At 42.3% G+C, this 17,028-nt stretch overlaps 1 protein-coding gene across 2 annotated transcripts in view; it reads left to right on the forward strand.

The window, feature by feature from the left end:
- The window catches only part of NCBP3 (nuclear cap binding subunit 3), a 59,442-nt gene that overhangs the window by 21,593 nt on the left and 20,821 nt on the right, over window positions 1-17,028 (forward strand). Inside the window, exons 5-9 of one of the 2 annotated variants that reach the window (XM_073616599.1) lie at window positions 1,231-1,331; window positions 3,838-3,946; window positions 9,865-9,964; window positions 10,138-10,235; window positions 13,936-14,206. In XM_073616599.1, coding sequence (XP_073472700.1) covers window positions 1,231-1,331; window positions 3,838-3,946; window positions 9,865-9,964; window positions 10,138-10,235; window positions 13,936-14,206 — 679 coding nt within the window. The remainder of the gene's footprint in view (window positions 1-1,230; window positions 1,332-3,837; window positions 3,947-9,864; window positions 9,965-10,137; window positions 10,236-13,935; window positions 14,207-17,028) is intronic. The other variant, XM_073616600.1, reaches the window with a different exon arrangement.

Here is a 17,028-nt window from a genome sequence, read left to right on the forward strand (position 1 = left end):
CCGCTAGCGGGGGTTAAAAGCGCCGTGCTAGCGACTGAAAAGCGCAGATAAAACGGTAAAGCGCCGCTAAAGCTAGCGTCGCTTTACAACTAACGCCACCCCAGTGTGAAAGTAGCCTTATTGATTCTTACAAGTATTTTTGTGCAACTGACACCCCCCCCTCCCCCGTGATGTGCACGAGAGCCGAGGCTTTCCCAGGTCTCTTCCTCCTGATTGGCTGAGATGCAGGAGCTATTAGCTCCCACTGCTGTCAATCACAGCCAGTGAGGTGGGAGCGTGCGGCAGGGCTGAGCCATGCTCTGTCTTATGGATACAGTGAGCTGGCTCGGGAACGAGCAAGCACAAGTGCCCTCTTAGCAAGCAGCTTGCTATGGGAGCACTCAGCAAGGGGAAGGAGGGGCCCAGAAGAGTTCCAGAGGGGGATCGGGGCTGCACTGTGCAAAACCACTGCACAAAGCAGGTAAGTATGACATGTTTGTGTTTTTTTTTTTTTTTTCATTTTACAATCACTTTAACCACTTGGCTATTGCCTTGGCCCAAGCCATTTTCATATTTCAGCGCTGCCACACTTTGAATGACAATTGCGTGGTCACGCACTGTACCCAAACAATTTTTTTTATAATTTTTTTGCTTTTGCTGGTATTCAATCACCACTGTTTGTTAAGAAAAAAAAAATGAAAAAGGGTGAAAATTTTGAAAGAATAAAGTTTCTTAGTTATAAAAATTTCCAAATAAGTAATTTTTCTCCTTCATTGATGGGCACTGTTGGGGCTGCACTGGTTATCAGTATAGATGTCGTCTGTGTCTTCCTGTTTACACTATGATCAGCTCTGATTGGCTCTTTACCCCAATCTGTGATCTGAAGGACACAGCGATCACAGATCCATGCCGATGCAGTGCGCACGCCACAGGGGGCGCGTGGGAAGCATGATCACGGGAGGATGTCCATAGACGCCTTTCCAGCAATGTGAGCCGTCTTTCGACTATAGGGCGGGTGGTGGTTAAATAACTTGCTGAGATTTTAACTGTCATGACCAAAGATCTGGTTTACAGAAATACCTCCTACCTTGTTAACTCCTGCTCTAAAGTCTGCCCAGCCATAAATGCTCTGGACAATCACATTGTTAGAAAATTTGTGTCATAAATGGCCAACCTAAGGTATTCTCTTTAAACTCTTGATACTGCTGTAGGACCAAGCAGTCTGTGAATGTTTTCCTGCGCTCCTTCTAGATCGATTCAATGACAGTTCTGGAGATGAAACTGAAGAAGGTGAAGTGGATGAAGATAATCCTAGTGATGCAGAGGAGACCAACAAAAACACCTTGAACACAGTAAGAGATGAGTGTACAGTGATGGTCAACCATTTTAGATTTTGTTTATAAACAAAAATGTGAGTTGGAGGTGGGTTATTTGTAGATGTACAACTGTAATTCCAAACTTTGAATGGTAACTCCACTTTCATGGGGGAAATAATAGCCAAAAATAAATGACGTGTACAATTGAAACTCAAGTCTTATTTTAATTGAATGTTATTAAAAATGAGCATTCCTTTTCAATCTGCAGCTCTGTAATGTTCTGTAAAATGCAATATGGCTACCTGGAGGCACTCTGTACACAGAATGTGTACAGAACGCTCCCCAGAAACCTTATTTCATGCTTGTGTGATTGGCTTACTGATTTTCCCAGAAGTCTGCACTAAGATACAAATCAGATTTCATGCATCCCTGGTGAGATATTTCCAATAGGGATGCAGATTTTGCAAATTTCCGTATTGGAGCCCTGCAGGTGCAGCAATTGATTAATTATGAGAGCAGCGGGAGGGCACGTGAGCTGCAGGCGTCATTCAGATATCATCTTTTAGAGCCGGCGATTCTGTGCACCGTAAGTATGATTATAGCGGCAGTTCAGCTGCTTGATCTTCTTACAGGTGATTGGAGGGGACATCTCCCGCTGCCCTCCGGTGCTTCTCCGGGCTCTCTCAATCCATCGGGGACTCGGAGGAAGAATCTGCAGCCGTTGGATGGCGAGCATAGAGATTTCCGGTGACCAGATGGTCACCAGTCATCTCTATGACCGTCGGAGGCCTGAGTGCGACTTTATGACATCAAATCCGGGTCGTGGTTGTAAACAAAGCCGCGATCGGGGCGGGAAAGCATGGGATCATTCATTTTTTATATTGATCTCCAGCCTGTAGGAGAGATGTGGGGTCTTATAGACCCCACGTCGCTCGCATAAAGAGAACCTGTCACGCACCATTCCTATTACAAGGATGTCTACATTCCTTGTAATAGGAATAAAACTGAAAAAAAAATTTAAAGAGAAAGTGTAAAAATAAAAAAAATATAAAGAAAATTAATTAAAAAAAAAAAAATGTAAGCGCCCCTGTCCCCCCGTGTGCTTGCGTACAGAAGCGAACGCACACGTAAGTCCCACCCACATATGTAAACCCCATTCAAAACACTCATGTGAGGTATCGCCGCGTTAGAGCAACAATTTTAGCACTAGACTTCCTCTAACTCTAAACTGGTAAACCTGTAAAAAAAAAAAAATTTAAAGTGTCGCCTATGGAGCTTTTTAAGTACCAAAGTTTGGCACCATTCCATGAGTGTGCGCAATTTTAAAGCGTGACATGTTGGGTGTCTATTTACTCAGCGTAACATCATCTTTCACATTCCACAAAAAAATTGGGCCAACGTTAATGTTTTGTTTTTTAATTCATGAAACTTTTTTTTTTTTTCCAAAAAAAAAAAAAATGCTTTTGAAAAATTGTTGCGCAAATACCATGTGACATAAAAAGTTGCAACGACCGCCATTTTATTCCCTAGTGTGTCTGCTTATAAAATATATAATGCTTGGGGGTTCTGAGTAATTTTCTAGCAAAAAAATTATGATTTTTTACATGTAGGAGAAGAGTGCCAGAATAGGCCCGGTATGGAAGTGGTTAAACACACCCACTGCACATTGTATTATCCTGAGACACAGTGGATTACAGGAGTTATGTTGCAGACTGCCGAGCTGACTGACAGGGAGAAAAGCCATCTGACGGAGGCATGTAAACGAACCACATTAATTAGGAATCGGCAGCAATGATTACCATGGTCATTAGACAGGGAGACACAGGACCAGGCAGGATCAACCAGGTTTTTTTTTTTTAGAACATAGAGAGGGGTAAATGAGACAGCACAAGCACTATGCTGTGTTTAATGCTTTGGTTCAGGATCCTTTTTTTTTTTTTTTTTTTTTTAGGGTTACAACCTCTTTAAAATTTGCTCAGTTTAAACATTTGATATGTTTTCTATTGTGTATGATTAATAAATATGGGGTACGATTTTGCAAATCGTTGCATTCGGATTTTATGTAGATTTTACACAGTATTTTGGATATGGGGTTGTAGATTTATCTTTGACCTGAAATAAACTCTATTATAGTACAGAAACCACCTGCATTTCACACTGCAACCTCACATCATTTTATATTGTGCATTTATATTTTAGGATTTTTGTTTTGTAGTTTTTATTGTCACTTTATTGGTTCTGTGATAGTCATGAACATGGTTCCTGATACAAGTAGGCTAAATTAACTAAAGGATTTGAGAATGTTCATGCAATGAAATGAGTGAAGATTCAATCTAATCGTGAAAAGAAAATCATCTATACGATTCCATTAATTGAAGGGGAATTTTTTGCATATTGTGTGAACATCCTCAAATGATTTGCCAAATCAGTATTGTGGTGTCTGATTATGGTTGGTGAACAGCCATTAGACTTAAATTCTGTAATATGTCTTCGTTGTTTGCTTATTTTCGCTTTTTTTTTTTTTTTTAATTTTTTTATGCAGATGGATACTCTGTCTGAGGCAGAACAAGAGTCTTTAATGAGAAATGATCTTCGTCCCGCCATGAAATTGTTCAAGGAAAACCAGTTGCAAATGAGATTTGCTTACAAAGGTAAGCAGTGCTATCTCCTTGTCTTTTTGCCCTTGTTTCTAGTGATCATCAGAAATCGCAGGGTATCAATCTGCCTGGAAAGATGAACATAGTGGTAAGAAAGATGGAAAAGCCTTGGCCTGTCTTTCACTTTTAGGCTCAACCAAGTCCTTCATCTCTGATGTTATTGACCCTGTGGGATCATTGGTTTCTAGTCCTCTGCAAATCAACGCTGCTTTTGCCCACTTTCACAAACCTTTGTAAGAAGATAATACCCCTTTTGACCAATCCATGGTTAATTCCCTTTTCTCCCCTCTGCTCCCTGTAACCCCAGCCCAAGGACAGATGCTGGCTGGTCCTATTACACCAGATGAGATCTCCACAGCTATTGGTTCCCATCCTCCTAATAAGACCCCTGGCCTGGATGGGTTACCAGCGGAATGGTACAAAATTAGACTATCTCTCCCTCCTTTTGCATGAATTCTCCTCCACAGCTTTTGACACTGGTGCCCTATCTGGCTTCATGACTGAGGCCCTTATATTAATCTGAAAGCCAGGCAAGGACGTGCATAACTGATCCTCATATCGTTCTATCTACTTATTTAATAGCGATGTCAGAATTCTGGCTAAGGTCCTGCCGTTGGCCGAGGTTATTCTGACTCTCAATCATCCCGATTAGTCTGGATTTTTGCCAGGCAAAGGGACCAATGACAATATTAGACGTTTGTATTTGCATATTTATCAAGCTTATTCTTTCATTCATAGTGCCTTGGTTATATCGTTAGATGTGTTGAAAGCATTTGACACACTTCGCTGGGATTTCTTTGGGTAGCGAAGTCCTGCTTTCGCTTTTGGCTCTCGGTTCCTCCAGTGGGTTCAGCTCCTATACCCGATGCCTCAGGCCAGAGTTCACACGAAGGGACACGTGTCTGCCTTTTTTCTGCTCCAGAGGGGAACTCGGCAAGGCTGCCCCCCTTCTCTCCTATATTTTGCATTGGTCATAGAGCCATTGCCTTTGTTCAATCAACAATACTCATCTATATGGGGCACCTGCTCAGGCCTTCTGGAAGAGAAAATCTCCTTTTTATATGCAAATCTAATTTATTTTGATGGTTCACCGTTTTCTTTACAAGCATTGTTGCAAGTCCTTGATTACTTTGGTAGCCTATTGGGGCTTCAGGTAAGCTGGGACAAATCCTCTGCCTTCCCAATTGGCCCACCTCCACCTTCCATGTGACCATGTTCGTCTCTCCCCATTATAAATCACAGACCATTTGAAATACCTCAGGGTGGTGCATAACGACCTCTACAGATTCTCATGCCTAAATCTTAATCCTATTCTATACTTATAGACAAATGGAAGCTAAGCTCCTGTACATATACGTCGGCACTTTGAAGATGGATATCTCGGTAACGGCAGAGCCGGTTCTGTGTACGATAATGGTGATCTCTGCGGCGGGTGCGCCGCGAGATCACCGTTATCGGCGACGGGAGAGGTGCCCCCCCTCTCCCGCGCCCTCCGCCGCTTACCGGAGCCGTCGGTAGCGGCGGAGGAGATCGGGACCTCTCACTGCAGAGGTATGGAGACGAGTGAGGCTAAGATGGCCGCCACCCGTCTCCATACCATAGGAGGGCGGAAGTGACGTTATGACATCAGCTCCGCCCATATGTCTTAAAGGCATATTTTTTTTTGTCATTTTTTCAAACGACATTTTTTTTTTTTTTTTTTTGCATTTTAGTCCAAATATGAGATCTGAGGACTTTTTGACCCCAGATCTCATATTTAAGAGGACCTGTCATGCTTTTTTCTATTACAAGGGATGTTTACATTCCTTGTAATAGGAATAAAAGTGATCCAAATTTTTAAAAAAAAAAAACAGTGCAAAAATAAATATAATAAAGTAAAATTAATAAGAAGATTAAAAAAAAAAAAATTTTTAAAGCTTCCCGTCCCGACGAGCTCGCGCACGGAAGCGAACGCATACGTGAGTAGCGCCCGCATATGAAAACGGTGGTCAAACCACACATGTGAGGTATCGCCGCGACCGGTAGAGCGAGAGCAATAATTCTAGCCCTAGACCACCTCTGTAGCGCAAAACATGCAACCTGTTGAATTTTTTAAACGTCGCCTATGGAGATTTTTAAGGGTAAAAGCTTGACGCCATTCCACAAGCGGGCACAAATTTGAAGCGTGACATGTTGGGTATCAATTTAGTTGGCGTAACATTATATTTCATAATATAAAAAAAAAATTGGGCTAACTTTACTGTTGTCTTATTTTTTTATTCAAAAAGTTAATTTTTTTACAAAAAAAGTGCACTTATAAGACCGCTGCGCAAAAAAAGTATTGCAATGACCGCCATTTTATTCTCTAGAGTGTTAGAAAAAAAACAATATATAATGTTTGGGGGTTCTAAATAATTTTCTAGCAAAAAAACCTGTTTTAAACATGTAAACACCTAAAATCCAAAACGAGGCTGGTCCTTAAGTGGTTAAGCCGGCCATAGATTGAGCGATTTTCGTGTTTACTGGAAAGAAAATAGCTAGATTCCCTTCCCTCCTGCGGAGCCATTGTGTTCAGTGATTATGTCTAGTGGCTATAATCGCTAGCAATAATCGCATGTAAAATCCAACAGGCTGGTTGTGCCCAAGTTGATTGATCAACTTGTATACATTCAACCTGCCCATACATAGTTCAAATCTCGGTCAGTCTCTGCTGAACCAGCAAAGATTTGAACCGTATGGACGGCTTTAATCTTATTGGCTGTATCAAGCTGACAATATGAGATGTCTGTCCAAAAATCGTAGGGTAAGTCCTAATTCAGCGTGGATAGATGCTGTTGCACTTTTAAAGAGCCAGAAGCTGACAAACTACATCTGTCATAAGGGAAAACTGAGGCTACCATTGCTAGTCTCCTTCAGAAAATGGCTAGCTTTGGCTGTAATATTTTTAGAACACAAACCCAGAACGAGCATTAAGTTAATCACTTGACCTCCAGAAGATTTACCACCCTTCATGACCAGGCCATTTTTTGCGATAAGGCACTGCGTTACTGTAACTGACATTTGCGTGGTCATGCGACACAATTTGTGTCCTTTTTTTTTTTTTTTTCTCCCTACAAATGGAGCTTTCTTTTTGTGGTTTTGGATCACCAATCCCAATAAGCGGATATTGTTTGGTTTGCGCAAAAGTTATAGCGTCTACAAACTGTAGGATAGATTTATGGAAATATATTTTTTATTTATTTACTAGCAATGGCGGCGATCAGTGATTTATAGCAGGATTTATAGCAGGACTGTGCTAATGCGGCGGACAAATTGAACACTGACACTTTTGACACTTTGCACTCTCCCTGTACTAATGACACTAGCTGAGAAGGAGTTAACATCAGGGGCAATCAAAGGGTTAACTGTGTGCCTAGCCAGTGCTTATGTACTGTGTGGGTGGTGCTTTTACTAGGGGATGGCATTGATCCATGTTCCTGCTTTGCAGGGTCACAGTATCAATGCCTTTTCTACTGACAGAACAGAGATCTGCCTTGTTTACGTAGGCAGATCGCCGTTCTGTATCTGTGCTGAATGATCATCAGGTGTCGGCAGACATTGAGTCTGCGGTACCCGCAGATCATCTTCTACTGTGTATTTTCAGCATGCCCCATACCCTAAAGTGCAGGATCACGTACTAGGTACATGATCCTGCGCAGCAGAGTCGTTTTGCTGCCGTATTTATAAGTTATACGGTCGGCAAGCGGTTAATGAATGACAAAAATGTTGATTTTACAATATAGAAGTGGAGGGTCAGGTTGCCTTATGCAGAACAAACAAGGGTTTTGTTTGCTCACATTTGCAAATATATGTGTAAGCTGCAGTGCCCACGCCAAGGGACCTCTGAATTTCCAGAGCCTCCATATTAAGAGCACATATAAGTATGGATAGATTAAGGGCAGGTGTGCCTGGAGGGAGCACACTCCTCAAAGGCACAGTGACGCACTTAACACCCAGCAAAAGCACAATGGCAGCAAACACATCTAGTGCATCCCTACACCCAATTTAACCAACTTTACAAAAAAGTGACAACCACCTCAATCTATAACTGGCCTTTGCAGTAAGGTGCGCATGGAAGAGCAAAGCACATCACAAACAAAAGGTTTCTCAGCACACTTGCCAGCTTGCAAAACAACCACATTGGCTGTGTCTAACAATTTGCTTTAAAAACAGGGTTTTGTTTGCACATATTTTATATATATATATGTGTGTAAGCCGCAGTGTCCACGCCAAGGGACCTCTGTGTATATATAGCTAGGGTCTGGATCACATTGGCTGCACGATTAGTCGTCAAAAAATTTCGATCTCGATTCAACCCTCCTCATGATCTTAATCCGGCATTTCCACAATTCATTCATGTAACAAGTGCAGAGCCCTTCTCTGCTCGCTCACAGCTGTCAGGCAAATGTTTATCAACATTGCTCATCGCTGAGATAATAACATTTACTGTATATGATCTACTGTCTTATAAGGATATGCCCCCCCCCCCCGTGTGTGTGCTGTATATAAAAAAAAAAAAAACGCCATATATACCTTATCTGTATGCGCTGATCAGCGGCCACGTGACGTGCGCATCTCCGCCTCTCGCCTCCTGCTCCCTTCCTGACACATGTCAGCGGGAATATCGGCCCCTCCCGCTGTACCTGTGAGACGGGGGGGCATGCAGCGCGTCACATGACCGCTGATCAGCGCTCACAGATAAGGTATATACTGCTTTTTTTTAATACAGCACACACACAGGGGGACATAGCATTAGAAGACAGAGAACATTATATAACCTAAATCTTGTGGGTTGACAGACCCTTTAAAGCGGAGTTCCACCCAAAAGTGGAATTTCCGCTTATCTGTTTCCTTTCCCCCCTCTGGTGCCACATTTAGCACCTTTCAGGAGGAGGGAGAGCGGGTACCTGTTTTTGACAGGTACCCTGTCCCCACTTCCGTTGGACCTCGCCGCGGCGAGGTACGTCAGAAGTCTGGCCTCCTTCCCCCTGCTGTCAGGCCGGTAGGAGAACGCAGCGTGCATGTGCAGTAGGGACCCAGCCATGAGGCCGTAAGGCTTGCCTCCTGGGTTCCCTTACCGGCAATGGCGGCGGCAGCACCCGACAGCTGATGGAAACATCGGCTGCGGTGCCATTGCTGGACTCCAGGACGGGTAAGTGTTTTAATATTGAAGGTCAGCAGCTACACTATGTGTAGCTGTTGACTTTAAATTTTTTGAGGGGAAGGCGGAACTCCGCTTTAAAGACTAAGCCTTTTTCTGACACTTTGTCTTTAAAAGTTAAAATCCGTATTTTCTGCTAGAAAATTACTTGCCCTCCAAACATTATATAATTTTTTTTCTAGCAGAGACTCTAGAAAATAAAATGGCGGTCGTTGCAATATTTTATGTCACACTGTATTTGCGCTGCGGTCTTTCAAACGCAGTTCTTTGTGGGAAAATACACTTCAGTGATTTAAAAAAGAAAACTAAACGGTAAAGTTAGCCCAATTTTTTGTATAATGTGAAAGATGTTACGCCGAGAATCGTGATCTTTATTCTAAGCAAAAAAATTGTGATTCTCATTTTTTCTAGAATTGTGCCGCTCTAACAGGAAGCCATTCTATTTTTCTGTGCTGGACTGGCTTTAGGGGGTGATGTCTTGTGTTGTGCAAGACACTGTTTCACTTACAGCTGAGGTGCGTAGAAAAGCAAGGTGCTGTGGAGAGGTGTAGTGCAGAAAAAGAACATGTTGCATTTTTCCACACAGTTGTAGCATACGTTCCATTGTGATCAGGACTCACAAAAAACAGTTGCAGAGACTGGCATTTTTCTAGTGCAGAAAAAGCCAATCTCTGCATAAGTGTGAACACTCCCTTACTAAATTTTGTTATAAAGTATGTTTATGGTTTACTAGATGACAAGAAAGAACTTGGAGCGGCACGGAAAAGTCAGTACTACATGAAGTACGGAAATCCAAACTATGGTGGCATGAAAGGAATCCTTAGCAACTCCTGGTAAATTTATTCTGTTTCAATTCACTAGTCAAACTCGTATACAAAAAAAATGCAGATTAACAGTTCTGGTCATATAGCATATATTTTAAATGGTTTTCAGGCATTTTGTTAAGAGATCTACTAAAAATAGTGGGTAGTCTTGATTTTAATGGGCCTCTTCAATTTTTGAACAGGAAGAGAAGGTACAATTCTCGCCGTGTCCAGCGAGATGTCACGAAGAAAAGGACATTTATTGGAGATGATGCCCCTGCATACCAGCACCTTCATTCAGGTAACAGCAGAACTGACATTTGCTGTAGCCAGGAATGGAAAAAATACAAATCAGTCCTCAACTTTAAGGGGAACCCACTCACTGGGCCTAAGTGGGGAGAACTAAACAGAGCCCCATTTGTAAATCTCACACTTGTAAGCCACCATTTTACAAATAAGTCTTCTGTCCTGTAATGTGTATTTCTGGGTTTGGCCATCATTCAGTTCCCTTTCTCTTGTACTCGCCTGGTCCAGGGGTCTACTTTAAATGCTAGGGAATTTGCCACTACAGGCAGTCCAAATGCAGCCGTGTATGGTGCAGATCTGAAGGTTTGGTGGTAAGTCATATTTACATAATCAAGTGAACCAAAAACAATCAGTGCAACGAATGACTACCACAAATAAACTTTTAACTTTAAAATACCAATAGTGCGTGTTGCCTTCTAAGACCCTAAAATGGTGATTTCAACCCACCAATATGAATAACGTAATACAAAAATATATAGTGTAGCGCAACGCTCATAAAATCTAAAAATCAATACATATATCGCCTCTAAAAAAATGAATATTTAAATTATAAATCATATAAAAGTGTATCAACAACAACGTCCGGTACCAATAATGTAACGAAAGTCCAGTGTCTATAATTGATGAAAAATAACACCCAAGTGTCTTCAATATAAATTCAAATTTCTGTGCACATCCATCACCAAGTGAAGGACCTGCTCACCTCAAAGGAATAAAAAAAAAATACATATACTCTCTATTCCCCAATGCTTTGATTCCACAGAGACCAGCTCCTTAATCTTCCTCAGTCTGCTCAGGGTGGCCACCTCCTCTGAAGTGCTCACACATCCACATACGATTCAAAAAATATATAAGGCACAAACATAGTGCATATCTGCTTAACACGTTTATTTGTTCCCCCACACAGCAAATGCACTTACTAAAAACAAGCTTTCAAAGCTCTAAAATGTATGTCACCAGCCGATTCACCACCTCGGCAGGAGAGTGGCATGACGCCATGGGCTCCCCTTCTCCCTCCTAGTCAGACTGAAGAAGCACAAGCACGGGGCGCAATGCGTCTAGGATGGAGGCGCCGAGCCTGTGACGTCATGTCACTCTCCTGCCAAGGTTGTGAGGTGACTGATGCATTTTAGCTCTGTGAAAGCTTGTTTTTAATAAGTGCATTTGCTGTATGGGGGAACAAATAAATGTGTTGAGCAGAGAACGCTGAAGAAGCACAAGCACGGGGTGCAATGCGTCTAGGATGGAGGCGCCGAGCCTGTGACGTCACGTCACTCTCCTGCCAAGGTTGTGAGGTGACTGATGCATTTTAGCTCTGTGAAAGCTTGTTTTTAGTAAGTGCATTTGCTGTATGGGGGAACAAATAAATGTGTTGAGCAGAGAACGCTGTGTTTGCCTTATATTTTTTTATGAATCATATGTGGATGTGTGAGCACTTCAGAGGAATCGGAGGCGGCGGCCATCCTGAGCAGACTGAGGAGGATTAGGGAGCTTGTCTCTATGGAATCAAAGCTTTGAATAATACAAAGCATATGCGTGTTTTTTTTTTTTTTTTTCTTTGAGGTGAGGAGGTCTTTCACCTGGTGATTGATGTGCACAAAGTATGAATTTATATTGAAGATACTTGGGTGTCATTTTTCATCAATTATAGACACTGGACTTTCGTTACATTATTGATACTGGACTTTGATACCCTTTTATATGATTTATAATTTTAATATTCATTTTTTTAGAGATGATATATGTAATGTTTTTTTAGGATTTATGAGTGTTGCGCTACACTATATATTTTTCTATTAAGATATTTACATAATCGACTTGCTATGCTCCTGTCCACTTAGTCTTAGACTGAACAGAGTGGCGCTAACATTTTAGTTTGCTAGTTCTTGCCGCTTGTTTTGTTTGTTTCTTAATTTTAAATGTATCTATAGTTAACAGCTAGAGTGCTTAAATCCTAACTTCAGGTTTACTTTCACAGGCCCAAACAAACATTTAACAGATGTGCCTGCTGTCAGTGCTGTACAAATTGTATGTAGTATCCACTATATACAATATGCAGTGCTGTGTTCCAACAGCTGTATGGGGACTTCCAGTCTGGTGCCGAAACAAAATCGAGTGGGACTGAGTGCTACTCATCCTTTTACAGGAAGCCTTTTATTTTATCCGTTAATCCAAGGCTTCTTTTGATTGACTGAGGTGGAGAGGAGCGGCAGCTGATGTCACAATCTCCACCTCAGCCAATCAGAGAAAGCCTTGTATTCATTGATAAAATACGAGGTTACCCGTGAATGGCCAAGCAGTGCTCAGCCCGACTCAATGTTGTTCTGGCAGTAGACTGGAAGACCCCATAATGCTGCTGTGGACCACAGCACTCTATACTGTATGTAGCTGAGACAACAGATGCATCTGTTGTTAAAGGAAATCGTTTGCATGAACCAAGAACTATTTAAGGTAAAAGTAAACCTAGTTAGGCCTAAAATATAAAAATTCTGTTGGTTTTATTTACAGGTGTCTTCATTGGAACACAGTAATCTTCACCATTTGTTGTGATAAGAACTGTAAAGTTTTTGATTTTCCACCGATTCTTCTGTTAAACTCCCCAGGGGTTCAAAAAATGAAAAAATAAGATTTAGTGGGTACATACATTTGTTTCTTACTAGAATTATTTTTTACATGATAATGTAACTGATCTGTTTTAGGGAGGACAACATGGCTTTGGCCACTCCAAAGACATTGTGACATTAAAATTAAGTGTATGTCATAGCAGAAAAAAAATCGGTACATTTCTGATCCTGCAAGTACGGAAGTTTACCTGTTGGTCTGCCAGAAGTGCACTCAGCCCTTCAACTCATAGCATTTTTAGGACTGAGTGGTGTCAGCCCTGCCCATTTTTCTTTTGCTAAACTCAATCCATCCCACTGTCTTCATTTCGAAAGCATAGGCACTAACTTGTAGTACAAAGGAGAGCTAAATAGACTTTAAGACTACATAGGAAGTGTGCAGAGGACGCAAGGCGGCTTTGAATTCCTGTCAGTATCTTTTTTTTTTTTTTTTTTTTTTTTGAACTCTAAAACAGATATTTCAATGGTATATTTACCAGACCAAAATGGAGTAAATAAGAAAAGTTTGGTAGAATTTACATACCTCTATATCAAGATTTTAGATGGTGTCTCTTCATCTCGCAGTAGAAGGTTAGAGCCCTAGTCACTTGTCCAGGCATAATCAGGCCACCTAATTTTGTGAAAACTCCATTAATTGGATCACTGTTATAGACAGCATGATGCAATAAAAAGCAGGATAACTAAAACTGGAGTATGGCTGTTTAATTTGTGTTGCTCTTCAGAGCAGTTACATGCAAATACCAATCCTGGACCCAGCCAGTGTGCATCCAGGGTTGGCGCTTTGGCCGCACACTAACTGGATGCAGGATATCACCCAGTTTATATGCAGCCATAACAAAGGGTGCTACTGTGTCCAGAGGTGGCCTTTCACCTCTGAATGCAGCAAACTATCTGTACATATTCAACTGTCTGAATGTGGCTTAATCCTCACTCTATCCAAAAGACAAAATAAGCATTGGCTGGAGTTGGGCTTTACCCTTTTAAAACCCGTGTATTTAGTAGGCATGTTACAGAAGTGAGTGGCCATTGGCCTCTGTGGTTTGCTGATGAGTTGAATATTTGCCTGATATGTAGGCCTGGTGAATGTTCCAGAGGAGCCAATAGAAGAAGAGGAGGAGGAAGAGGATATGGATGAGGATGACCGTGTAGTGGTGGAATACAGAGATGAACTGCAAGCCTTTAAAAGAGAAAGGGAGGGGGCACGGCGCTCTGCAGCCAGCACTTCAGACTCTGATGAAATGGACTATGACTTAGAGCTGAAAATGATCTCTACACCCTCTCCGAAAAAAAGCATGAAGATGACCATGTATGCTGATGAGGTAGAGTCACAGCTGAAGACCATCAGGTAAGCTGCTCCATGGAATGTGCCATTCAGTGCTTGATGGATACATATTAATCTTATAGAACCTGTCGCATAATAACGCTCAAGCAAGCACTTGCCTGTAAAAAAGAAACAGAATCTTTACATCTCCTTTCTCGGTCTCACTCTAATCCTGAGAAATCGTCTCAAAGTTCTCAGGGAAACCAATACTTCCGGCACTGTCGATCTTTGGTCCCATGCAGCTTAATCTGATTCTCCCTCCTAACGTTTACTTCGCTGCAGGTTACCGGTGAAATGCGGGGACCGGGGACTTCAACACTGACGAAAGAATACATTTTTTTCTATCTCCTCTACCACTGTTAAAATAGACTTGCCATAAAAAGTGTTACAGTAGAAGTTACAAGATGAGAAGCGGCAGCAAGGGCTGGTCTGTGTCACACATTTGTGAACACTAAGATATTCGCAGGCACATGGATTTACATGGTTTTTCCAATTCTGAATCAGTCTTTTAATCCAGGAAGTAGAAATTGACCCTAGATATTTCATAACCACTTCAATACAGGACACTTATACACCTTCCTGCCCAGACCAATTTTCAGCTTTCAGAGCTGTCGCACTTTGAATGACAGTTGCGCGGTCATACAACACTGTACCCAAATTAAATTTTTATAATTTTGTTCCCACAAATAGAGCTTTCTTTTGGTGGTATTTGATCACTGCTGGGATTTTTATTTTCTCCTAAACAAATAAAAAAAAAAGACCGAAATTTTTGGGAAAAATTTTTTTTTTTGTTTCTGTTACAAAACTTTGTAAATAAGTAAGTTTTCTCCTACAGTGATGGGTACTGATAAGGCAGCACTGATGGCCACCGATGAGGTGGCACTGATAGGTGGCACTGATATGCAGCACTGATGGGTACACATAGATGGCACTGATAGGCGGCATGGATGGGCACTGATAGGTGGCACTGATGTACACTAAATGATGGTACGGATGGATGCCAATCAGTGATGCCCATTGTGGGCACTGGCATCCCCGGTGGTTTAGGGTGGCATACCTGGTGGTGGCATCCCTGGTGGTCCAGTGTGGGCATCCTCGGGGGAGGGGGGGGAGGTTAATCGGCTCAGAACCCCCCCCCCCCCCCTGTCAGACTAGCAGACTATCCGCTCTCCTCTACTCGCGTCTGACAGACGCAAGTGAGGAAGAGCCGATTAATGGCTCTAACTGTTTATGCTGTGATCAGCCGTGATTGGACACGGCTGATCACGTGTTAAAGAGTCTCCGTCAGACTCTACCTAGATCGGTGTTGCAGTGTGTCAGACTGACACACCGCAACAACGATCACCGCGATGCGCACCCCCGGGGGCGCACAGCGGCTTGATATCCTGAAAGACGTCATATGACTTCCGGTCAGGATATTGAAACCACTTTGCTGCTGTAATTTTGCTATATGGCGGGTGGCAAGTGATTAAATAAAGATGGGGCCATCCTGGAAAGGAAAGGCTCAATCTTTCCTCCTGCTAGATTGAGGTCATGCATCTGTCATTTCCCCCCTTTCCCTTCTTTCCTCCAGACAGTACATAGTACCCGTAGTCTCTCCTGATATGTTTTACCCCACAGATCTTTTACCATTTTTGTTGACAGCGTTTGAACTCATTTTATCTGTGCACCTATTTTATGGTTCTGTGTGTACGACGCATAATTTCATCGTATTGTTGGAGATAGGATTATTTTCCCGCTACGCACGCAAAACTTTGTGTAGCATTTATTTATTTATTTTTTCCTTCTAATACCTGAAAACCTAAACGGATGTGAAAATATATTTCTTTTTCATACATCATGGAACACAGAGTTAGGCTACTATTCATTACCTGCTGGGTTATACTTCATCTCCAGGTGAATGGACACTGGTAGATCAAAGGTCTTTAGACAGGAAGTGATCCCCTACATAACCCCTCCCATACAGGAAGTACTTCAGTTTTTGCTAGTGTCTGCGAGGTGAATGGCACGGTTGTTTGAGCTCCAGGTCTCTAGTCCCACAAACTGTTCTTAAATTAATCAAGGGATTGACCGATTGATCTATTTGATGCTGGTTTTATATGCTTAGATAAATGGTACCCGAGTCTCATGAAGGACTCAAGATCCTGCAAGGCTTTGCCTGTAATGCGGCCTTCTGGCGCTGGACACGGCGAAGTGGAATTCTGGACACCACATCGCTAAGGCATTCCTGCAGGTGCTATACAGGTCCAAGGGAGTGGTCCCCAAATATGAAAAGGGTACCCAGTCCTTGAAGGTCCTCAAGTGACACGAACCCGCCGTGTAGGGTGAAGATTGGGCTCTCAGTTTCTAAGCTGCCCTGCGCCTGGACGGGTAAGTGAAACCCCATTATTATTATTATTATTATTATTATTATTATTATTATTGTGGGTTTTCCCAGTGATTGTAACAATCAGTCAAGCTAGCTAGAGGCTGGACACCTGTGCGGTGACCATACGGGGGAGTTTTGGGCTAGCTGTTGGTGTTTGCAAAAAGTACCTTTTTTGCTTGTCTGGCTGTCTTTTTACCTGTATGATGGCACATGACAGTGCGCCATTTTGCCTTGGTTCGCCATGGCGCATGTGCGTTCGCAAGAGCGCCGCTGGCCTCAGCAGTTTGGCAGTCATGGCACACGCGGCTTCGCCGCACATGCGCCGTATCCTTTATCTGTGCAAAACATTACAGCGCACACTGCGACAAAGTACCTCAAATTAGTGGGCCATACCCTAGTAATAGGGCAGTTTGTCGCAGTAAGTGGGCTTAGCACTATATGACCATATAGTGTGACCAAATCCCCGTATTTTTGAATA

Source organism: Aquarana catesbeiana, linkage group LG02 (genome assembly GCF_042186555.1).
Source record: "Aquarana catesbeiana isolate 2022-GZ linkage group LG02, ASM4218655v1, whole genome shotgun sequence".
Classification (NCBI taxonomy): Eukaryota; Metazoa; Chordata; class Amphibia; order Anura; family Ranidae; genus Aquarana; species Aquarana catesbeiana.